The sequence below is a fragment of the Leopardus geoffroyi genome, chromosome B4 (assembly GCF_018350155.1).
Source record: "Leopardus geoffroyi isolate Oge1 chromosome B4, O.geoffroyi_Oge1_pat1.0, whole genome shotgun sequence".
NCBI lineage: Eukaryota > Metazoa > Chordata > Mammalia > Carnivora > Felidae > Leopardus > Leopardus geoffroyi.
In genome coordinates this window covers 131,480,206-131,504,270 of record NC_059341.1, presented here as the reverse complement: position 1 = coordinate 131,504,270, position 24,065 = coordinate 131,480,206, and the positions used below count along the sequence as shown (strand labels likewise).

At 56.8% G+C, this 24,065-nt stretch overlaps 1 protein-coding gene across 1 annotated transcript; it reads right to left on the bottom strand.

Moving 5' to 3' along the window:
- Positions 1–296: 296 nt before the first annotated feature.
- CSF2RB (colony stimulating factor 2 receptor subunit beta) lies at positions 297–23,754 on the bottom strand. Its single transcript, XM_045463607.1, has 14 exons — positions 23,572–23,754; positions 16,689–16,932; positions 15,404–15,527; positions 12,883–13,076; positions 9,499–9,650; positions 9,248–9,416; positions 8,532–8,667; positions 8,200–8,357; positions 6,903–7,042; positions 5,740–5,902; positions 4,554–4,644; positions 4,287–4,344; positions 3,295–3,398; positions 297–2,696 (listed from the first exon to the last, which is right to left on the bottom strand). The coding sequence occupies exons 2-14, from the start codon at positions 16,762–16,764 to the stop codon at positions 1,592–1,594; spliced, it is 2,670 nt and encodes an 889-aa protein (XP_045319563.1). The 5' UTR covers positions 16,765–16,932; positions 23,572–23,754; the 3' UTR covers positions 297–1,591.
- Between the last annotated feature and the right edge of the window lie 311 nt (positions 23,755–24,065).

The following is a 24,065-nucleotide window of genomic DNA, read 5'->3' as shown; positions in this document are numbered from 1 at the left end:
CTCGTTTGGTGCAAACATACAGGCAGTTCTCCCCTTCGCACGCATCCACTCCAAAGTCATTACGATTTGATGCGAAAAGCTTGAAACTCAGAAAGTACTGGTGAAAATATAAATTAGGACAAATGTGATTTCGAAGTGGCGAAGGCTTTTGTAAATTTGACGTCAAAAGTGGAGCCGGCGACTCTAACCCGAAATGCGGAAAAGTCGACATCATGTCCGTCTACGGGCCTCACATACGAAACGAAAAGACACAGTACAAACTAGGGGGAAAAATAATGTGCACCATCCGTGAAAGATCGCATGTAAACAGTTTTAAAAACTTAATCAGAAAAGGATGAACACCCAACGGAGCAAAGTCCTTAGTGGGCTTAGCCCCATAAAACAAAATAGGAGTGCCCAAGAAATACGAAAACATGTGCAACCTGATAGCTATCAAATAATGCAAATTTAAATGATTTAATGCCTTTTTTTGTTTTTGCATATCAGAAAGGCACAGATTTTTAAGAAGCCATAATCCTCCATGGAGGCCCAGACATAGATCAAAAGCCCCTCATCCATGGCCAGCGGGGGTGGGGGCTGTAAGGTCTTTCTGGAGGGAGGGCAGGAGGGCCACGTTGACTATAAGCCCCAAAGTGTACAAGGCTTTGATCGTTTTCCTTTTTTTCCTTTGTTGAACAGTTTTTCCCAACATTTCTAGAGTGTATGTGGGTTCAGGACTCCCCTCTGCTTCTGAATTTCTGCAGGCCCCACCAGCCCGGGGGGAGAAGGGAGACCGCTGTGGCCAGCAGGCAGCTGGGACATTCCTCACTTGGGCGGGTGGCCTCTACCCGCGAGGCAGGGGCCTGCAGTCCCGACCTCCCCAGTCATAGCGGTGGGCCCAGCAGGGGCTCCCACGGGCTCAGAACAACTCTTCTCTTGCCCCATGGCTTGGTGTGACAGTCATCAGTGCTGGTATTTTGCCACAGTGCCTGGGGCCGCAGTGCCAGCCATAAGCAGGCCGGTCCTACACTGCTCTTCCCCACCTCCCCCCTCCCCCAGGACCCTCACGGGGTGGGGGGTCTCTTCCCTCCCCATGGGGGAAATGCATTCGCGCCTACCAGGGCCAGGCTGCAGACACAAGTCCTTAACACAACCGGACATGTCAACGTCAGAACAGGCTCTGACCGAGACGTGCCCTCTCAGGATGGGCTTAGCTCGGACCTCAAGCTCACTCGAATGATAAGTCAGTGGAAAGAGAAAGAAGACAGTGGCAAAAGCAAGGAAATCTGGTTAAAAAAAAAAAAAAAAAGGTGGGCAAATGGAATGAGTAGAGAGAGAGCGCTAACAGTCTGGAGCTTAAGATTAAGTTAACAGGACAGAAAAATGTGTGTGTGTGTGTGTGTGTGAGAGAGAGAGAGAGAGAGAGATCAGGAGGCAGTGGGGGCAGAATTCCTTGGCCGAAGGTCAAGTGAGAAGGTAGGAGGTCGACTAACTTCCGGGTCATCTGTTCCAACACGGAAGCTTCTCCTGGGCTTTGCGGAAGGGACTGTGGGAGGGGCCGGGAGGCGGCGGGAGGGCAGGTGCACCCCCCCCCCCCGGGATCTGGGGTGGCTCAGCACACCTCCCCCGGCCTGCTGACATCCCAGGGGGGCAGCGACAAGTAGTCCTGCTGTTTTAGGGCTTTGAAATGCCTGATGGCCGGCACCTGGGGAATGGCGGGGCGCAGGGCCTTCTTGGCATGGAACATGTGGTCGTGGTCCCCGATCTCAGGACAGGGTCCTGGGGAAGAAGGTGAGAGAGGGCCAGGTCCCAGGCCAGGCAGGAAGCAGTAGTCGCCTACTTGCTGTAGGACCAGGAGCCCCTCGGGGTGTAGGGGGCTGGGGGCTGCCTCCCCTGGGCTCAGGATGGGGCTGCTGGCTGCAGGAGGGGCAGGACTGCCCAGAGGGGACTTGGGGGACTGGCCTGGGGTCAGAGGGATGTCCACATAGCCCTCGATTTCTGGCTTCGTGGGGGCTGGGACGCTACAGAGCCTACGGGCCGGTCCAAGACTGAGGCCGTGGTTCTGGTCTGAGGGCAGGTCCGGGGGGTGGACCTTGGAGGCAGATGGCAGCCCCGGGGGCCAGGGAAGTGCCAGGTCTGCGGTGGTGACGTAGCCAGAGGCCGTGACGCCGTCCTCAGGGTCCCCAGAGCCAGTGGGCAGAGCCGTGAGGGCCCTGTCCTTTGGGCCCTGACCACCCACCATCAGCCTGTATACAGGAGAGGCAAGGTCTGCCCCTGACTCCGGTGAGGGGTTCCCTTCAGCCTCCGGGCCGGGGTTCCTCTCTAAATCCTTGGCCCGGCCCTGTGCCATCACCTGGGCCAGTGGAACCAGCTGCACCTGTCCTCCCGCGGGCAGACACAGGTACTCCAGGGACCCTGGAGGCTGTGGCTTCTGGCTCACGCCCCTCTGTGGGGGCTCCGGGGGGCCCGTCACGTCAGGCAGGGAGTGGCTGCGGGGTAGGCCCAGGTAGGGGCCGTTGAAGTCGAAGCCGGAGACCCGGCTCTCGGGCCTGCCCGCGGGGGCCGACGGGCCTGGTTGGGGGCTGGGGGGCCGCTCCGTGCACGGGTCCAAAGTGGCTGAAGCTGTGTCAGGCTCGCATGGTGATTTGTGCACATCTTTCGGGTCCTCTGTGGTGAGAGGTGACACTTCGCTGTGCCTGCAGTCTACGGGAAACACCCTGCGGGGAGAACGGGCACAGGGACGTTGGGGTCCCCTGGGCAGCCACTTCAGCTCATGCTGGGGCTAGGGCCCGGGGTCGGGGGGAGGTCTGGCCCCACCCGGAGCTCAGGGAGAGCACAGAGCAGGGCAAGGTCAGGGAGCGGGCCCGGAGAGGACATCGGGTGGCCCTCGTGGGTCTCGCCCTCCAGCCTCCATGTTCTTGTTCAAGCTCTTCCCCTGCCAGGTGTGGTCCCCTCACCCCAGGTTCCTTGATATCCACCCAGCTTCGGGGACCAGGGCTCGGTCATGCCCTCGTCCCTTCATCCCCCACTGTGCCATCAGCACCCCAGTGTGGGGTCTGCCTGGCCAGTAGGGCAGGGAGAGGTCATTGCTCTGGTCTTCCGCGTCTGGTCAAGTCCAAGGTATGGCCCTCCCTAACCTGGGAACCAGGAAGGTCTGCCGGATGTCTGACGGGTATGTCTTTTGCTTTAGAGCCACCAACCCCCACGGATCTCTCTATACTGAGCCACAGGCCAGAGACCACCTCCTCTGAGCCTCCAGTGTGCACGATGGGGCCACCCTCCCACCTCCTAGGGACCCTGTGCCCAGACACTCACCCCTCCATTTCAGGGAAGTAGCTGCCTCTCGGCCCCTTGTGCAAGGGGCTCCTGATGGTGAGTACTGCCATGCTGCCTGGGAGCCCGAGTCCGGCACTCCCGTTCTGGAAAGAGAAAGGACACTTGTGCCGTGGCTGTGTGGGAGCCCGAGAAGCTGAAGGTGGGGGGTGGGGGTGGGGCGAGGAAGCCAGGGCATGACAGGGGATACAGCGAGCCCCCCAGACACGGAAGGAGTCTCAGCAAAGTCAGGACCAGCCGGGCCCCCTGACACCAGGAAGGAGAAGCCCAGAGAGGGGCTGGGACTTCCCATGGGCCCTCGAGTGTCTGAGGATGGGGACCCTCTTCTTGCGAGTTCACTAATCTGGGGTGTCACTGCCTCCACACTCACACCCTACTTTCCCCCACAGTAGCCATGAGGACCCCCGCCACTGGGCAAGCTGGCCCTGCTGGACCAAAGGGCTCCTGTGACCCACGTGCCACCGCCTGCCTTGCATCCATCTCAGCATCTGGGATGTGCCCCCAGCCTCTCTGCCTGCCCCCCTCGGCTCCTTTTATGAGGGGGGTCCCGTGCCCATCCTCCATAGGCCTTCTGTCTGCGGTGGCCTTTCCCACCTGGCCCCACCCTGGCTCCTTCAAAGCTCAGCTCTGCTGTCCCATCCTCAGGGAAGCCATTCTGCCTCTTGTGAGCCCACCTGCCCCCGCGGAACTGAGCCCCTCCCCGAGGCCACCCCGACTCCCGCCTCCAGCTCCGGCTCCGGCTCCGAGGGAGCCCTGTACCCTGGGCCAGCCCTGGGAGCCTGCAGGTGCCCAGAGGATTGCAGAGCTGAACCTGCCAGGGCTGGCCTGCCTCTTAGAGCTTCCTGGCACCTTCCCGGGCCACCTCGGCTTCACACTCAAAGCCACAGGAAGGTGGGGAAGACTTAGGGACGGGGACGTGGCTGCAGGAGTGAGGCGCCCCTACCACCCTGGCCGCCTTCGAGGTCCACTCCTACCTGGAACAGGTGGCTCTTGCTGGGGTTTGGGATTTTCTCCTCCCACTTCCGGTTCAGCCTAGAGAGACACCAGGGAGGTGACTGCTGCCAGAGGCCCCATGCTCACGCGCAGAGAGGAAACTGAGGCCCAGGGAGAAGGTGGGAGGTGGCCAAGGCTTCCCAGGGAGCGGGTGCGGAGCGGGGACTAGAGGGAGCCAGTTGTGGGGTCCCTGGCACCCCCTGGGCTCCTGAGTACCCGCCCCGCCACCCATCATAGAGTCCCCTTACCTGTACCCATAGATGCCACAGAAGCGCAGGACAGGGAGCAAGGCCAGCGTGGTGAACACCAGGATGAGAGCCAGGACCCACGTGGGCAGGACTTCCGGGAAGGAAAAAGGAACATTAGCATCTGGGGAGGGACAGAGCTGGAGGCTTAGGAGGTGGGGAGGAGCGGAGGCCAGGTCAGTGCCCCCAGACCCTGCTCTGTGCAGGCGCGGCACTCCAGAAACTCACTGCCTTGGCGTGCAGGGTGGCGGGGGTGGGGGGGGGGGGAGGCCAGACATAGGCGAAGAAGAGGGCATTGGTCTGACCTCCCCCACCCCCATGTTCAAGTGCTGGGAAGGACACAGAGGGTTAGATTCTTTCCAGTAGCAGAAGGAATTATGGGGGTGGGGGGCGGGGCCATGACTCCAGCCCATGGCAATCACAGGGGACTTCCTGTAGGAGGCAGCATATAAGCTTGAGCATTGAGGCACAGGGAGGCTTGGAGAGGCGGAGATGGGGAAGGCCATGCTAGTATAGGAACCAGCAGGTACAAAGGCCCATCGGGAGCCCCAACTTCCTGCCTGCCCGGCAGCCTTGAGCCCTTCACAGGCTGGGCCCCTCCAGGACTTTCCTGGTCTCTTCCCTTAGGCCTGGTGTTCAGTCCTCCTTTCCGCTTGATTGTGGCCCTCCCCCTGCGACTCCCCCCCTGCAAGCCTGGCTGGGGCTGGGGTCCCTGCTGCTAATACCTCCTCGGTCCTCTCTCTGCCACCACGTCCTGGACCTAGTCTGGTACTTGTCTCCTGGTGGCCACTATGGCCAACGGTGAGAGACATTGGAAGCAGCAATGGGGGAGATTAAGAAATCAGACCGAACCCTTCCAATCCCAGGCCCCAGCCCATTGCTCCTGATGCTTGCTACCATGGTAACCGGAAACGCATGCTGAGTGGTCACTAGGTGATGGCTGTCACCAAGGCTAATGGAACAAACCGTGGGCCATATCAATAGAGGGCTAAGCGCCAGTCTGAGGGAGGACCCCTCTTCTTTGCTCTCAGGACCTCACCCGCCACATAGGCGTCGCTTTGCAGTGACTAGTGACACGTGGAGGAAAGGACACTCGGGTGGAGTGGGGTCACACCCCTGTGTTCACATCATGCTTGTCCTCTGCCCAGATGGGCTGTACCCGGAAGCGGGGGGGTGCTGGGACACCTACCCCACTCGGTGTCCCAGAAGGTCTCCTCACTCCACTGGCTCCAGACCCCGTTGTAGCCGCTGGGGGTGGGCCTGACCTTCACTCTCGCCTGGTACCTGGTGAAGGGCTCCAGCGGTGGCAGTGACATGATGTGGGAGTTCTGGAGGGTCTCCGTCTTGCTCTCCTGTGGGCACAGGCAAGTGAGCAGGTCTGCTGAGGCTGAGGCTACTTGCCTGGTGCGGGGGGAGGGGGGGAGGGAGGCACAGCCACAAGCCCCTCCCACCTCAGCGCCCCAGCTTTTCTGTCTCGTCAGGCCCCGGCCGCAGCCGCATCCCCAGATCTGAGTCCTCCCTGCTCCCCATGGAGGGCCCTGCCCCAGGGAGCACAGAGGCAGAGCACTCTGGATGGGATGGGGGGCTGCACCCCTGCGACATAGGACAACACTGAGGCCCAGAAATCCTGAGGACACAGCGTGTGCCACCCTCACTCTAAACCACCCCGCCCACCCCCGAGCTCCTCGGGGACGGCCTGGACCCTGGTTATGGCCTGCCCAGGAACGCAGGGCAGCATCACTGGACCCCAAGATGGGGTTTGCGAGCCGGGGCCCCGCTCCCAGCTCCACCGCTGACGGCGCCCCTCCTGGCTTCCGTTTCCCCGCTTCCGGACCTGAAGGTCTGGGGCGGGCTCTGAGGTTGCCGACTGGGGCTGCGGGGAGCCTGGGTGCTGCACACACAGCCCGGGGGCTGTCTGGGGGTGGGGGCCAGAGACCGAACCCTGGGCCAGGGCCCTGCCTGCTTTATCAGAGCAGCTCCGCTCTCAGCAGCTGCACATCTGCGTTCCAGAGATTTCTCTGAAGAAGAATCCTCTCCTGACTTTTGAAAACCCTTCACCCAGCTGCCTCTCAGCCCTCTGAGTCCCGACGCCTACATCCCCTTGGCAAGTCAGGGTCCCATCGTCAATCTGGGCCATGTCACATCACCCCTGTGAACTTTAGCACCTCCGCCACGGGATAGGACAAGGACCAACTAACTGACCACACAGGGCCGTGACCGCGAAGTCTCAGTGGCTTCCTCTGACCGGTCACCTGCTGGGAGCCAGGCCCCTGGCAGGTTGGCGCCCCCCTGCGTGTTTTCTCCCATCCCCCCTACCCCAATCCAGGCCCCTTCCCGGGCATAGGCCCTCACCTTCCATGAGTCTGCGTCTTTCTTGTACTGGATCTGGAAGGTGTGACCTATGTGTTTGTAAAGCATCTCCTCTGTTGTCCAGGACAGGGCGTAGCCGTCTCTGCTCTTGGTCACATTGAGGGTCGGGGGAGCCATCTGGACTGGAGGGAGGGAAACCTTTAGGGAACGCTGTTCCTAGCATTCCTCCGATGGAACGTTCTTTTCATCCCATGCTCGTCACAGGCGCTCTCTCTCCCGGTCCACCCCTTCTCGGGGTCCTTGCACCTCACTTTGCCACACTATCCACTTTGATCCGAGCGGCCCTCCTCCTGGGAGATGCTGAGATAGGTTCGTTTTGTAGGGAGGTGAGCCAAAGCACGGGCAACGCCCAGCATTTACGTAAAAATAGAACCACTATTAATTCGTCCAAGTCTAGAGAATTAACTATGTTGCAGGTATCGTCATACATGCTCAGTCTGCGCGAATCCCTCACTTGATTCTAACAGCAGCCCAACATGGTAGGTACTATTAACTCGTCACATTTCACAGACGGGGAAACTGAGCCCCGGAACGATTAAGTGACTTGCCAAGGCCAGGCAGCTAACGAGTGGTAGAGGAAAAGATGGCAACCCGGCGTCCCCAGAGTGAGTGGTGGATTCCAACCTGGGTGAGCAAGACAGATTGGCTGTGGCCTCCCCCCCATCCCACACTGAAGTCTGGATGGAAGAGCCTGGGTCCTCAGGAAGCAACGCAGGGGGTTCCTTTGCATGGGATTCTTGCTGCATAAGAGGAGTAGGGGATATTGACCCGCAAGGAGCTACCATTTATTTGCGCATATGTTCTAGCCCCCGATTGAAGAAGTAACTCACAGCTCAACTATTTTGAAGCCTGAAAATATCAGTGCGCGGAGGACTTTGGAAATCGGAGAGCGAAAAACCCAATCAGGGGACGAAAGGGAGAGTCTGGTGGGGGGAGGTCTAGGGGGGTACAGTTGGCAGAAGGGGCTTCAGAGGAGCTGCGGGGTTGGACAGGAACGCAGAGCTCAAGAAATCGGAGAAAACAGGCTTTAGAGATGTGCTCCTGGCAACTATCAGTGGAACCTTCCTTCGTGTTATTTGCCCTTGTCATCGCGGTGTCCTTGCTTCTTGAGAACGTCAAGGTTAGAAAGACTTTTGTTCACTTGGCTCGCTGGGCCGCGTTTGGAGGACAGTGACCAACGTGAAGACTGGGCCACAGGGAGTCCTGAGTTTGCGTGGGTTACGCGACGAGACAGGACTGTGGCAAGGGGGCCTGCGCGCAAGGCTGGGGGCGAACTCACTGTGGTCTGAGCTCTTTATAAACTTCTCCTCCTCCTTCACCCGAACAGAGATGGCGTACTGGCTGTGGTTCCTGGGGTCAGGCACGGGAATCTGGCATCGGTGCTGGACCAAGAGGCCGGGGAGCTGTTCCTTCAGCACCGGGGAGCATTCCTCCTCCCTGAGGATCACGGTACAGGTGAGGGCGAGGGAGGCAGGGGCCACGGGAGGGAGGCAACCTCGGGATGAGCCATGGCTTCCACTGGGGCATCTCAGGGTCAGGGGGAGGTCCGAAGGACACAGGTGGTGACGAGGGGAGGGAAGGGCGGGTGGTGGGGGAGGAGAGGACGCTCACCTTGCACTGGCGCTGGGCTTGTAGAAGAGGGTGAAGGAGACTGAGCTGGCCACCTCGGACCACACTTCCCAGGAGCAGCTGAGCATGGCGGCCCCATCGAACAAGCACTGGAGGTTCTGGGGCTGGGCCTTGTCCCCTGGGAAGGGAGACACTTCCTTTTATCCTCCCCTCCTCCATTCCTTCCTTCGCTCTCACTGGGACCTACCGTGAGCCTCATCTCAGAGAGATCGTGGGGCTTTGGGACCAGAAAAACTAGGGCTTAGCATTAGCCTGAACCTGCCCTCGGTGTGTCCGCAGGTCAGAGAGTGAATTCTGCGAACCCTTTTATCCCCTTGTGCACCCTGGGGAGAGCATCTGGTTTCAGTGTTGGGGGGGGGGGGACGCAACACGATGATGTTGACTTCTCCACACTCAGCATAGCGCTCACGGAAACACAGCTGCTCAGAATGCCACGGCCACCGCCCATGATGCTTATCCCTGTAATGTGGGCGCAGGAAGTGCGCAGAAGAGGCTGGGGCCCAGCCGTGGGTGGGACGCAGCCCCTGTGTCTGGAGAGCCACAGTAGGAATGGAGTCCGCCCTGGGTATCGATCCTGAACACAGGCTACAGAAGATCTGTGGAATCCCGCAGAACGGACCCCTGGACTCTTTCTGTCTGGAAGCTGAATGAGCCGCCCTCTCCTCAGGAGGGCATTGCCCCAATTTTGGCTTTGTTACCTGTCTGGGAGTGCCAGAGAACCTCCAGGCTCCACTGGCTGGGCCGCCCCGAGAGCCCTGAGCTGGGGGCCAGGTGGGCGCGCACTCGGGCCACATAGGTGCTGCTGGGAAGGAGGTGCTCTGGCCCCAGGACAGCCTGGGAGGAGTTGCAGTAGAGGGTAGGGGCATCCTGTGGAGAGGGAGGGGTTAATGGAACAGGTGCCAGCTGGGCCAGGTCCCTCGGCTGGGGCGGAGCCGGCCATGGCCCCTACCTCCCAGGAGTCCTGAAGCCGCTTGTAGACCACCTCGTACTCCAGGTTTGACAGCCAGTGGCTCTGGGAACCCGGAGGGGCCACCCTCCAGGTCAGCAGGAAACGGTCCCCGACAGCGGTGATCTGGAGGTCCTTGGGCGCAGGGGCCTGCACTGGAGGAAGGGGCGGTCAAGGGCTCAGGAGGGGCTGGATAACTATAGGGCGGCACGTTTTGTGTGGGCAGACTGGGGCCCCAGGGTGAGTGCCATCCTACCCGCTGAGCAGCCTTGGACAAGACCCCTTTCCTCTGCGGGCCTCAGGCCCTTCACCTGCCAAACTGTGGGGGTTCACTGTGAACATGAATGAAAGCCGCACAGATTTCTGGGCGTATATCACACAAGCTCCGTGAAAGGTGCTGCCAGTGAAGTTCCTCCGAATGGAGCCTCGGGTCCCCTCTGCCCACCTCGCGGCCTGTTCGGCCCCTTCCCAGCAGAGGGCGCTGTGGCTCACGTTACTCCCCGCAATGCTGTCCATCCTCCTCCTCTTTCCACCTGCCCAGGATCCTGCTTCTCTCAGAGCCCAGCATAAATGTCTCCTTTTCTAGAACTTTCTTGGGTGCCCCCATCCCCTTGGGCAGAATCCCTTGCCCCTCTTCCTGTCTCACCACAGCCCGTTGTATGGGCCTTAGAGTCCTGGGGCATTTATGTGTCTCCTTTTCTGCCTTTCCAAGTAGTCAGGAGCTTATGGGTGGCCAGATTCGGCCCCCCACACCCTTCCCTACCCCCATGGCCTGAGATTAGTGGTTCAGTGAATTTGGGGGACAAAGTGAATGAAGGATGAATGAATCCACGAATAAATACATGTAGACATCCTTCACAGACTTTTCAAGAAGGCATTCTGTCAACCAACAGCAAACATGTGTCTGTTGGGAGAGCATAGTCATTAACGAATGGCACGGCTCCCGCCTTCCCGAAGCTTCTGTGTCTGAATGCTGAGGGATGACCTTGAAACACAATCCAATGAGTCCGACCGGGACGTGGCATGTGAGAGCATGTCCAAGCTGGAGCCTCTAGAAAATCTTAAGCCCCGAGTGGCAGATACAGGGCGCCCCCTCTCCGCAGCCACAGCAGACATCACTAATCAATCACTGCACTCCTAGCCCCTGAGCCCCCCGGGGAGTGGGAATCCCTTTCAGCACAGAGCTCTAGAAGCTGCTCCCAACTGAAACGACTGGGAGCCTGAGCGCAAACCTGTTCCTCCAACCTGAGAGATCGTAGTCCACTAGCTCATTTCACAGATGGAGACACGGACAGGGGAAGGAAAATACCCCAGATCTCCACTCGTGGGAGCCTCAGAGCAGCTCCAACGCACACACCTGTCCCTCCTCAGCACCAGAAGCTTCCCTGATCCATTGCCAAAATGGCTTGGGGCTGGAGCTGAGCTCCCTGCTGAACACAGGCTCTAGGAGACAAACGTCACACTCCCCTCCCCGTTTCTAAGTTGTCCCCACGTCCAGCATATCACCTTCCCTGTGACCAGGCCATACGCTTCACAGGGGCAGGGACACTGACTGGTTTGTTCACTGCTGTGCTGGTGGATGTGGGTGCTCAGTGAGGGAGCAGATGAACGAGTGAAGGGCACGTGTGTCCTAAGTATGATTTGTATGCCCCCCCCCGCCCCCCGCTCCCATGCCCTGGCCACGTTCCAGTAGAATGCTTGTCATTTCTCCATGAGACGAGCGCCTCAGGTTGCATTCCGGGCCCCAGCCTCCTGCCCCCTCCTGCGCCCTGCCGTCTACCCTGTGCATCACCCACCTCGGGCATCCTCACATCTGATCAAGTCATGCGCCTTCGATGGCTCTCCATCACCTAGACGTTGGCCCCTAAGCCCCTTTGCAGGGCCCAGCAGCGTCCTCAGGTCAGGCCCCTGCCTGCACCTGCCCCTCTCCGTCTTCCTCACGCTGTCTGGCCCTTTTGATGGTGATGCTTCTGGGCTACAGTTTCTCGCGGTTGCCCCAACCCGCCTTGCCCTCCCCAGTCTCCCAGCCTTGGCACACGCTGTTTCCTCTAGGAATGTTCTTCCTGCTCTGTCCTCTTACCCACCCTTCAGCTCTCCTTGCCAAGCTCTTTTCCCCCCCGCCCCGGGGAAGCCTGTCCTGACCCCCCGGCCCCCAGGCTCCTTGCCCACTGCCCCTCAGCATGTGGCACACGGCACCCACTTCTGGTTCAACCTCCGGTATTTCCTGGCCTCTCAACCTGCATGCTCTGAGCCCCACCGGGATGGGGCCCTTTCTCATCCATCAAACGCGTTTAGAGACACTGTTGCAGGTGAATCGGCGAATCGGCCATGGCCTAACCAATCCCCTCCTCCGGGCAACGGCTTTGTGCTGCCGTGATGAGAACAGGCAGGAAGCGAAGGCGGGAGTCCCCTCTCCGTGTGACGCTTGCACCTACAGTGGGGCCTGCCCAGCGTTCGGGACCCCGGATGCTAAAGTCACACACGTGTATCTGAGGGGCCTTGGGCAAGTTCCTGTTCTCCGAGCCTCGGTTTCAACATCAGTGATGAAAAAGGGGTGAAAAAGGGGTGAAAAAGAAAACAGGGGTGTGCGACACCACCCGTCGTCGTAATGGTTACGTAATATTGGGCAGTGTTTCCTAAAAGCCAGCCATCCGTAGGGTTCTTACCGCATCAATTTCAACTTTAAAAGGTGATGCCCTCAAACATCTCTCGTGTAGGTTCATTGTGAGCACAGATAAAAATTGAATTAATGAGGCTGAAGCGTTGGTTATGTTTCTGGGTAACACACAGTCGAACGAAGCCTAGCTAGGTCATCGACACCCACCCAGGACCATTGGCTTTTTGGGGCCGCTGTGGACACGCGGGCCGTGCTCGCTGGAAGCCACTCAGGGAGGGCAGGGAGGTGATGACCTCCATCTCCAGGGCAGGAAGCTCTGGGCAGAGCTGATCCATCACTGGCTTGACTGCTCAGGGCTGGCGCTTTGGAAAAGTCATGTGGCCTCTCTGGGCTTTAACTGCCTCATCTATAAAATGGGTTGTTGCAGACGTTGGATGAGGCTATATCGGTGATGGGTGTTCTCAAGCTAGGAAGTTTCTACCCGAATAGGGAGGTTCTCCTAGAAGGGCAGCCTTCACTGCTGGAAGGCAGTATCTTGGCGGGTGCTGCAGCAGTCAGGGCCCAGGGAGGTGCCACCGGCCGGGGGCTCCGCCCCTTGGACCTGCTCCAATGCCTCGGGTGTCGGGAGGCCACACCCTCCTCTCTCAAGAGACCAGAGCCACCCCCTCCCCCCTTGAAGACTCTCGCTTCCTGGCCCTTCTGCTGTCTCACCACCCCTGGGGTCCACTGTCCTCCCGGGACCACCGCCATCCGGGAACCCCAGGCCTTACCATTCTGGTCCAGAGTCACGGTGAGCTGGGCACCCAGAGGCCTGTCTGGTCGGAATGAGAAGTAGTCTTTGTCAGCGAGGACAAAAATCTCGTAGGGAATGACACATCTTCTGGGCACGCAGCCGGCACAGGGGTGGTCCAATGACAAGCCCGTGTCATTACTGAGATCACAGGACACTGGCACTGGAGGGTTCCTGCCAGCAGAGAACAAGGTGAGCCCAGAGTGAGGAAGCATCACGCGTTCAACAAAGGTCCTGAGCGGTCACCATGTGCGAGGCTCTGTCCGGGGCCAGGGTGCTGCCATCCTGGTGGAGGGGGACACGCACGGAAGAACTGGATAAAATACGTCACATGTCAGATGGAGCAGACTTTACACGGACAGATACAGCAGGGAGATACGGAAGCCAGAAGGGGTGGGGTGGGGGGGGGGTGCAATCTGAAACAGGGGAGACAGGGAAGGCCTCGTGGCAGAGGTGACTTTTGGGCAGAGACTTGAAGGAAGTCAGGGAGAGAGCCATGCAAATTCTGGGGGAAAGGCGAGTTCAGGTAAAGGGAACAGCTGGTGCAGAGGCCCTGGGGCAGGCACGGGCTTGGAGTGTTGTATGATTAAAAAAAAAATTGTTTTTACATTTTTATTTATTTTTGAGAGACGGAGACAGCACAAGTGGGGGAGGGGCAGAGAGAAGAGGAGACACAGAATCGGAAGCAGGCTCCAGGCTCTGAGCTGTCAGCACAGAGCCCCATGCAGGGCTCGAACCCACAAACCATGAGATCGTGACCTGCCTGAGCCGAAGTCGCACGCTTAACCGACCGAGCCACCCAGGCGCCCCTGGAGTGTTGTAGGATTAGGCGGTCACCCAGAGTTCATGGAGTGGCATCTGTGAGGGTGGGGGGTGAGGGAGACCAGTAGAGCAAGGTGACACGGCTCTTAAAAGGAAACCGAGGAATCTGGATGTCACTGAGCGTGGAGATAATTGAGTTATGAGCAGAGGGGTGACATGTCGTGACCCAAAGGCTTGCTCTGGCCGCTGGGCCGTGGATACATAGGGGTGGATGGGGGCGGTAGTCTCGGAAGCTGAGAGACCAGATAGGAGGCTCCTGAAATAGCCAAGTGATGGGCTTGGGTCAAGTGCGAACCCGTAGTTCGCACGGGTGGTGGTGTTAGCCTCGGCCAGATTCGCGTCCTGTTCGAAGATCGAGTCTGCAGCATTTGCTGACTGATTAGAGGCGCCGATGGGGAAGGGAAGGTGCTAAAGGAGGGAAGACGACAACGAATCTCCCAGCTGGTCAGCAGGAGCCTCTGGGAGCTCCCATTCAGTGACGCGGGAGGTGGGGGGTGGGGTGAGCGGAATTTGGTTTAAATCGCTGGGGGTGGAAGACACCTTCGTCTACAGGCCACGTGGCGGGGGGGGGGGCAAGTTCACCTGTAGGCCTGGAGCTGGGGCGGGGGGGAGGCGCGGGGCTGGAGAGCACGTGAGAGTCACCAGCGCGCAGCCTGGGGCTGGGTCTCTGCCACTGGGTCAGGTATGAAAGAGCGGAGATCCAAGGAGGAACCCCAGGGCATCTCACCCTTTAAGTTAGAGACGGAAGAAGGGAGCGAACAGGGAGACAGAGACGGCAAGCTGGGGAGACACAGGAGAGGGGGGGGTTGTGGCGGCCAGGAGAGGCAGGTGCTTTCACCACGGTCTGTGGGGCCAGTCTGTGTCAGGTGCCGCCCACGGTCAAGGAGGGAAGAGGCTGAGAGCGAGCATTGGGTTTAACAGCAGGGAGGGCTTGGCTGCCTCGGGCCCGAGCGGTCTGGGTGGCCCGGTGGGGCCAGTCATTCCAGGTTCAGAATAACTGGAAAGACCTTGGACGCTGCGGGTCTAGCCAACTCTTTGGGGGAGGGTGGCCTCCAAGGGGAAGCAGAGGGTGGGCTCCACCAGAGGAGGTGGGGGTCAGGAGGTACCCCAGGGCTTCAGCCCTTGCTGGCGTCTGGGTGATGGCCATTTAATCATCCCCAGAATGGTGGGTCAGACCGTCACCAGACCCCAGAACGCTGTGCGGAATCTTCCCAAACGGCACGTCCCCCCGGAGACCATGCGAGGGCAACGGAGAAAACCCACACTCCGGAGGCCGCAGGGCCCCGGCTCCCGTTTGGCCCCACAGCTGCCCCGTGGACCGTGCCACCGCGGCCTCGGTCGGCTCACCTGTGAACTGGGCGTCACACGCCTGCCCTGCCCACCTCGCAGCGAAGATAATCTAAAAATGACCTTTGCAGGGCGACTCTGTTAAACCGTGATGGAGGACGAGTATCACCACCTCTGTCGTCCACAGCGATGTTCACGTAGGAGCCTCTTCCCCCCCTCCAAACCCCGACGCCGGCCATCAGCTCCCGGACCTGGCTGGCCGCCTAATGGGGCAGGAGCTCCTGGGCAGGGGCCTCCCTGTCCCTGCCCTCTGGCCAGCCCCCACCGGGGCACAGCCCCACTCAGCAGCCTCCCCGTGGGCCCTCTGACCCCTGAGCCCTGGTGGGACTTACTCATTCAGCCTCCGGAAGAGAGTCAGGTTGACGAACTTCTGGGCATCCTGAGTGTCTGCCCACCTGCAGGTGATGTGGCTGTGGTAGTCATTATAACACTGTAGGGTCTGCAGTGGGACGGTATCTGCCCGGGGAGAGGCAGAAAGGGGGTCACATCTGGATGTCCCTTGTCACCCCCCACCCCCAGCCCCTCTAGGGAGGGGTTTTCCGGAATCCTGTAGGGGCCCCTGGCTGCTAGACAGAGCTCCCTAGGGACCCTGGGCAGCGCAGGGAGTACGGGGGTTCTGCGGGTGTGAGGGCCCTAGCCGTGGGCCCCGCTGCCTGGGTAAAAACACAATATTCTAGGGGCGCCTGGGTGGCTCAGTCGGTGAAGCGTCCGACTTCGGCTCAGGTCATGATCTCGCGGTCTGCGGGTCCGAGCCCCGCGTCGGGCTCTGGGCCGACAGCCCGGAGCCTGGAGCCTGCTTCGGATTCTGGGTCTCCCTCTCTCTCGGCCCCTCCCCTGCTCACGCTCTGTCTCTCAAAAATAAATGTAAAAAACAAATTTAGAAATGCAATATTCTCATAGGGTCACAGCACATTTCCTGAGCCCCTGCTGTGCCCTTGCTCCTGGCGCAGTCTCTCTCCCACCCCAAGAGGGACGCTTGCATCGGGCATGGGCCCGGCCCCTGGACCCCTTTTGGGACAGCCTGGGAAGAGTGGCAGCATGGCAGAGCCCTCTGGGACCTCCCTGTCCTGGTCTCTTGGTCAGCTGCAGGGTCTGACGGTGGGAAGAGAGAATGTGGTTCTCGGGGTTATCAGAGAAGCCATGCTCTCTGGGAGCCCTTGGGGAGGGGGGGTTCGTGCGCCTTAAGAGCCAGAGGAACATCCCAGCAGGGCCTTCCGAGCAGGAGGAGGGTGCTGGGGCCGAAGCAGGGAGAGACCATCAGTCTGAGGGGCCCCGGGAAGAAAGGCACAGAGGAGGGGACCGGTCAAAGCCACCCGAGGCACAGAATATCTGGGGGGTCAGAATTAAGGCTGGAACGACCGGCCCGGAGGGGAGACGCCTGGGATGCCACACTGAGAAGGTGGGCAGAGAAGCCACACGAGCAGAGATGGCCGTTCAGGAGGCTGGAGAAGAGGGAGAATCCAGGAGGGGGCGCGGGGCGCCAGAGAAGATAGGGAGGGGGAGAATGAGGGAGGGCGGGAGGGGTCTGGGGCTTTCTGGGCACATGTGGGCGTGGTCTTGCTCAAGGGCCAGCTGTGAGGAGGGTCACAGGGAAGGGGAGGCAGCAACGGAGCTCACCTTGGGCCCCCGCCACGCCGGGCCCCCAGAACAGAGCCAGCAAGGCAACAGGGAGGAGCCCCCGGGTCAGCACCATCTCTGGGTCAGCTCTGGACGAACGGGTGGCCGGCTCAGGTGGGCCCGGGTCTGGGCAGGGGCTGGGGTCCTCAGTGACCCGGAGTCGTGTATGCTTGCTCAGCTGGAGGCCAGGCCAGACCCATGTCCCCGGCTCCTGTGAGCCCTCTCGCCTGCGAAGGGACTCTGCCTGCGGAAGGGACATCAGCTGAGAGTGAGTGACCCCCTTCTGTCCTGCACTCCCTGCACTTGACCCACGTTGCAGGGTGAAGCCAGGAGTGACGCATGGCCTCTAGCGCCCCCTGCCACCTCAGCCTGGCACCCAGGACAGTCCTTTCCCCTTAGCCTCAGTGCCTGGGGCGTAACTTTGAGGGAGATGCATTTAGTGGCTTCTGAAGAAGTGAGATTTTTCCCACCCCCACCCCCACCCCTCAGTCGTGCATCAGAAGCTCCTATGCAGTCCCCTGGCGATGGAAAAACCTCACAGGGAGGCCTGGTATCTGACTTGTTCTGAGCTCCCTGCCGGCCTCTGACCCGATCCGCTTTTAGGGGTGTGGGGGCCACACCCTCCCCTCCCCTGGGCGTGATCACAGCACACGCTCACTTACACTGCGCGCACACACACTCCGTTTACTGTCAACCCTCCCACACCACCCTCGGAATGCCTGTTCCCTTTTCTCTGCAGAAGGCCGGGGATTTCCTCTTTTCATTCTGTCTGGCCCTGGGAAGTACCCAGGAGAGGAGAACAGGGGACAGTGGTTCCTTTTCTCCCCCTAAGATTGTCTGAAATTTCACTCAAGAGGCACATGTGCACACACACGAAGCAGCAACTTTCTTACTGGGAAAAGCACGGCTCTGGGCTCAGCAGACCTGACCTTCAGCCCAGGCTCTCCTTCTCCCCCGCCAGCGGCCTGTGTTGACCCACCAGTGCTCCCCGAACCTTGTTCTCTGCGTCGGTAATGTGGGCACAAATACACGTATCTCACGCGAGAAGAACCCAATGGGGTGATGTTCATAGACAGGTTAGTCGGATAAAGGCTCCAGAAAGACGAACAGGCTTGCTTGGAGCTGGTGGGGGGGCGGGGGAGACGTATTCATCCCCTTCAGCTTCTGTAGCTGGAGGCCATGCCCTGCGGTAAGGGCTTGAGTCTATGTGTTTGCCTACCTGGGACTAGCCTAAACTTCCAGAGTTTTTATTTGGGTCTTACCACACGTAGAATACTACGTGTGCTAAGAGTGCAATTCCTCCTAAGATAAGTTATAGGTTTAACACAATTCCAAACAAAATTTACCAACATGGCTTTTTGTAGGACCTCAGGAAAAAAAAAATCGCTCTGAGGACAGTTACTGAGATTTTTTAGCAATAAGGAGGCTCTCCCCAGTAGCAAAATTTATTGTAAAGATCTGATGAGTAAGCGTGTTGCACACATACACAATACGTCAATGGACGTCCTGACCAGGCAATTCTATCCTGCCCAAGAACGTCCTACATGAGGAAGGAGGAGTCGTGAATCAACGTGAAGGGATAGATAATAATAATAATAATAAAAAAACAAAGCCTAAGAGACAATGAATAACACTGTAAAACGTGTCCACCTAAATCTCTGTCCCACACCACACCCAAATATGGGGTTCATTAAAAATTTCAATGTGAGACGTTAAATCGTATTAAAGTTGCAAACCATGTGGCAGACGGTATGTGCACTGCCCCCTGTTCCCTTGGTCACAGAAGCTCAGGCTTCAGCTCGCTTTGGTGCCACACAGAATAAAAGATTTTATTTCCTACACTCTTCTGTTGCTAGGTGTGGTCATGTCACTAAGTTGTCCAAGGAGATGTGAGCAGAAGCATCGGGTGTGCCTTCCAAAAAAAGGCTTCTTAAAGGGAGTTGGCCAGGGGAGGAGGGGCCCATTTCTTCCTTCTTCCAGCCTACAACTTGGAAGTGATGGCTGGAGCTCTGGAAGCCATTTTGGACCGTAAGGTTACCTTGAGGATGGAACCATATACAACAGAAAGAGGGAAGCCTGGATCCTTCTTGTCACTCTGGAGCAACCACACCGGCCTGGGAGCGCCTGCCTCCAGACATCTTTTATGTGAGAACAAAGATAAACCTCCATATTGTTAAGCCACGGTTCTTTGAAGATTTTTCCATGCAACCAAAAAGATACAAATGGAAATAGAAGAAAACTTCACAGGGCTTAAAGGAGACAACAGTCCGCTAAAGGGAAGGACAAACTGAATTTTTAACAGTGCCATACTCAGTCACGTGCTGGTAAACTCTCAGTCATCCAAGAATAAAAGAATACTCCCAAAAGGTTCCAGTAGGAAACAAACATTATTTTCAGTGGAACAAGGGTCAGGTTGGCCAGATTTTCTTACAAGTGACCTTGAACTCTAAGTGGACAGCGATGTCTTGAAAACACTGAGGGAAAATATGTTTAAACCTAGAATCATTAAAAGTCAAGCTTCCTTTGACGCTCATGGACAGAAAAACGCAACATTTGGAAATGTAGTAAAGACAAAGAAAATTTTCAGATCTTTTCTAAGAAACACAGTTGGCTCTGGGATATATTTCAGGGGGAAAAAAAAGAGTTCAAGAAAGACAGCATATAATACTGGAATCAGTGGTGAGAAAAGAAACCAAATAAGACTTATACTAAGTAGAGAAGAATTGTTACTTATAAAGTGAAAGTGAGTTAGTTATGTGATAACGATGCAGATGGTTGGAAGGTGGGAGCTGGCTGTGAGGTGAGGGGTGGAAAGCGGAGGAGAACTGAAAGCTTGTTAGGGTTCGTGTCTTGTTTTGGAGGCACAGAAGTGTGTTAATTACGCCCAAATGTTGATGGAGAATACACGTTATGTACATGTGTTAAAAAGGTAAGGGTTAAAAGCCACTAAGAGTGAGGGGTAATCACAGGAGTAAAAGGCGGACAGGGAGAGGGAAGGGAGAAGGAGGAAGAGGGGAAAAAAGAGAAGAGAAAAACCAAACACCTTTTTACTCGAAACAAACATGCACACCAAAATTCCCAAACTCATGGAGAAATTTACTGGTAGGAATAAAAACTGGAAATGAAAAAAACAAACAAACAAACAAAGCAAACCGTAAATTCATTCCAGACAAAAAGAATGTCATAGGGCAATCTGACAAAGACTTCTAGAAGAAGAATGTATCATGGCCACCTGGGGATTATTCCAGAAACAGACAAAGAGCCATGAAGCAATCTCTTCATGATCAAAAGAAACAGACCAACAGATTAAAGGGGGAAAGAAGGATCAGCTTATCTTGACAGATGCTTCTCAATATTCAGTAATACAAAAGCCATTCCCAATTAAACACACTGACAGGTGAACCTCGACAAATGAGGCGTTGAAGGGAACGCTGGTGTTTCTGGGTTACTACTACCAGTCAGTAGTGACGTCAGCGTGGAAGGAGAATGTGCGTGTCGTCCCCGTCAAGGGCACAAGCAGGGGAAGGCCACCCACTATTGCCATCTCCCCCAAATAATCTCTAAATTCAACGCAATCTCAGTCAAAACTCCAAAAGGGGTTTTAACAGGCTTGACAAACCGGTTCTAGATTATAACAAGCCGAACGTGAGAGACGGGTTCTATTAGCCAGAAAAATGACGAGGAGTATGATCGCAGACAGATGGACTAGAAAACAATAAGGAAAACAACCAAATAGGAATTTGGGAAGAAATCGCGGCATTTCTAATCACAGAGGAAAGGATGGGCCACATGCTCATAATTATGATGTTGAGACAATTAGCTGATAATTTTTTAAAGCTAGATAATTATTTTACACATTGCCTACCCCTCCAAATTCTGGGTAGATTAAAGTTCTAAAAGTCAAAACTAAAATGATAAAAAGCATTACAGGTACTTGTTTAACCTTAGGGGTTAACAAGACACCAAACCCAAACTGAACTTGGAAGGCAATTAACATGTTTTTGTATGAAAGTATCTTCCACATGGTAAAGAAAAAGGACAAGTGGGGCGCCTGGGTGGCGCAGTCGGTTAAGCGTCCGACTTCAGCCAGGTCACGATCTCGCGGTCCGTGAGTTCGAGCCCCGTGCCAGGCTCTGGGCTGATGGCTCAGAGCCTGGAGCCTGTTTCTGATTCTGTGTCTCCCTCTCTCTCTGCCCCTCCCCCATTCATGCTCTGTCTCTCTCTGTCCCAAAAATAAATAAACATTGAAAAAAAATTAAAAAAAAAAAAAAAGAAAAAGGACAAGTGATGATCTGGAAACATAATTTAAATGTTATGCAAATAAATTGTTAGTGTACTTAATAAATGAGCTACTCCTACAGTAAATATGTAAAAGACAAAAAACCCGGGATATGGACAAAACATTCCTATACGTATCATAAAAGGAGCCCAGGTGGCCAATGAACATATGGAAGAGGAGTAACTTCGCCCATAATCAGGGAAAGGAAAACTCCAAGCAAGAATCAGATAATTTTCCTCCATCCATTGCACACAGTTTCTAAATTTTTGTAATGTTTTTTTTTTTTTTTAATTTATTTTTGAGACAGAGAGAGACAGACCATGAGCAGGGGAGGGGCAGAGAGAGAGGGAGACACAAAATCCAAAGCAGGCTCCAGGCTCTGAGCCATCAGCACAGAGCCTGATGCGGGGCTCCAACTCACAAACCCGTGAGATCGTGACCTGAGCTGAAGTTGGTGCTCAACCGACTGAGCCACCCCGGCGCCCCGGATACAGTCTAAAGACTGATCATTTTCCTAAAGAGAAATGAGCCTTTTATACACCACTGTGGGGGTGTATGTTAATTCAGCTGCTTTGAGGATGATCTGACAATATTTATTACGTTTTTGGATGCACAATCTCTTGCTCAGTAATTCTTCTAGGCATCTGGGCCACAGAAACACCTCCACGGGTGTGGAAAAAATGGGGGGAAGAAAAACCCCAACAAAAAACAACAAAATGTCTATCAGTATGGGATTGGGTAACTTGTGGTGTGGCCCCTACTAATACATGCTGCCTTATTTTGTAGGGCTAATAAACGACTTAAATCGATATGTGTTATTGTGGAATGTCCCAAATGTAATATTAGGTGAAAATATAAGTCATAGAACAATATGTGTGTGTATATATATATATATATATATATATATATATGTATTTAATTTTTAAATGTTTATTTTTGAGAGAGACAGAGCACGAGAGGGGAGAGGCAGAGAGAGAGGGAGACCCAGAATCCGAAGCAGGCTCCAGGCTCCGAGCTGTCAGCACGGAGCCCGACGCGGGGCTCGAACCCACAGACCGCGAGATCACGACCTGAGCCAAAGTGGGACGCTTCACCGACTGAGCCACGCGGGCGCCCCGAGCAATATGTCTGCTTATACTCCTGTTTATGTACAAAGGAAAGCTATATACTTGCATCACGCTTAGAAAATGTTTTGGAAGGACACATATGGTATAGAGTAGGATGTGAGGCCGGGAGATAGGGATAGCTGGCGCTTTGTCTCTTACGCTACACAATTCCGGATCATTCTAACGGCTGATAAAGCAGATAGCCATGTATTCGCTTAGTACGAAACACGCTCATTAAACAACTGAGGGACTATTCTGTAGTGTTTGGTGCGTATCACACGACATGAGTGAAACTGGCGAATGAAAAAAAGGAGGGGCCGAGAGGTAACGGGAAAGGTTTCACTCGTGATAAAACTATTAGGAAGCACGAAAGGCGAGGGGTAGAGAAAATCAGGACCCAGTGACACAAAATTGTAGCAGGATCCCTAAGACTCAAAACTGTACATTTGCAACTTGTCGCCGGGACCCGTGTGGCGGGGCCGCACAGGCTGCGACCCCGGTGGGGACCTTGGAAGCCCTCGTGCTCCCATCCACAGGGCAAGTGCACGCACCTGCACACATCCTGAGGTAGATACCCCCTTAGACGCAACCCCCCCATCCCCCACCAGCTCACAGACTTGGGTGCGGAACACCCACCCCTGTGCCTGAACCCAACTGAGCAACGGAGGCTCAGGGTGGGGTGTGAGAGTAAAACCACATTCTTCGAGAGAGACCGAGCCCTTTCTCGTCTTCCAAAGGGAGCTTCCAAAGCCACACCAAGCTCTGGGCCGGAGCATGACAAAGTTCCAGGTTCCCCCCTCGCCTCCCAGTCTCTCTGCACCCCTGCATCCCCAGGGACACCCATGGAAACGCACACACACCCTCACTCTCCAGGTCTCAAGGGGCGCCTGGGTGGCTCCACTGGCTAAGCGTCCGGCTTCGGCTCAGGTCACGATCTCGCGGTTGGCGGGTTTGAGCCCCGCGTCGGGCTCTGGCCCGACAGCCCGGAGCCTGGAGCCTGCTTCGGATTCTGGGTCTCCCTCTCTCTCAGCCCCTCCCCTGCTCACTCGCTTTCTCTCAAAAATAAATAAACATTAAAAATATATACATATGAAACCAGGATGTCAGGGACGATTGTGTGTTCTTCCCGCTCCAGAGACAAGGAGGCAGAAACCGGTTCACTGCCACTAACACCTCGGCGACACTTTAGCGGCAAAGCCAAGAGGTGTGTGACCGCCGCCTCCCCGGGAGGCCTCCCTGCCAGGACGGCTGGATCCCGAACGGGAGGCCCTCGCCCTGTTCACACAACACTCAAGGAAGCAGGCACCGCTGGCTGTCTGCTCACCCCCCGGCTGCCCGAGGAGCCTGGCCAATCTTCCCAAGAGACCAAGCCCTGACCCCCCCCCCGAGTCCCCGAGCGCGCCTGCCCACCCCCCACCCCCCGCCTCTCCCCGTTCTCCGTCCACAGCCTGGGCCTCCCCCACCGCTCCCCAGCCCGCCCCTGAAAGCCAGGCCGTACCTGTTCGTGGTGGGACAGCAAAGCCTTCTGCTGGAGTGTCCAGGCGACAGGGAGCCTGTCACGCTTCCTATTTATGCTGACGTCGTCGTTAGGAAACAGAAGCAGAAAGAGGAAGCGACACCGGCCAGGCCTGTGTCTGCACAAGTGACTCCTCACAACATTGCCCAGCTTCTTAGAACTGTGGACACCGAGATACGGATTTTTTTTTTCCTCTGGGCCTCGCTGACTTTGTCAATGCCGTTCCCTGTGCCAGCAGCGCCCCCCCTGGACACACCCGCGCATCCTCGGTCAGCTCAGCGACCAGTGGCTTCGTGCCGCCTCCTGTGCCGCCCCCGGGGGAGGCGGGGGGCGGTGGCTGCCATAACCAGAGCAGGGGACAGCCCAGAGCCAGACGGAGCTGGGCCGGCTCCCACCTGTACTCCTGCTCAGAGTGTAACTTTAGGCGAGCTACTGGCGTGTGACCTTGCCGGGCCTCGGGACCGCCCCCCCCAGCA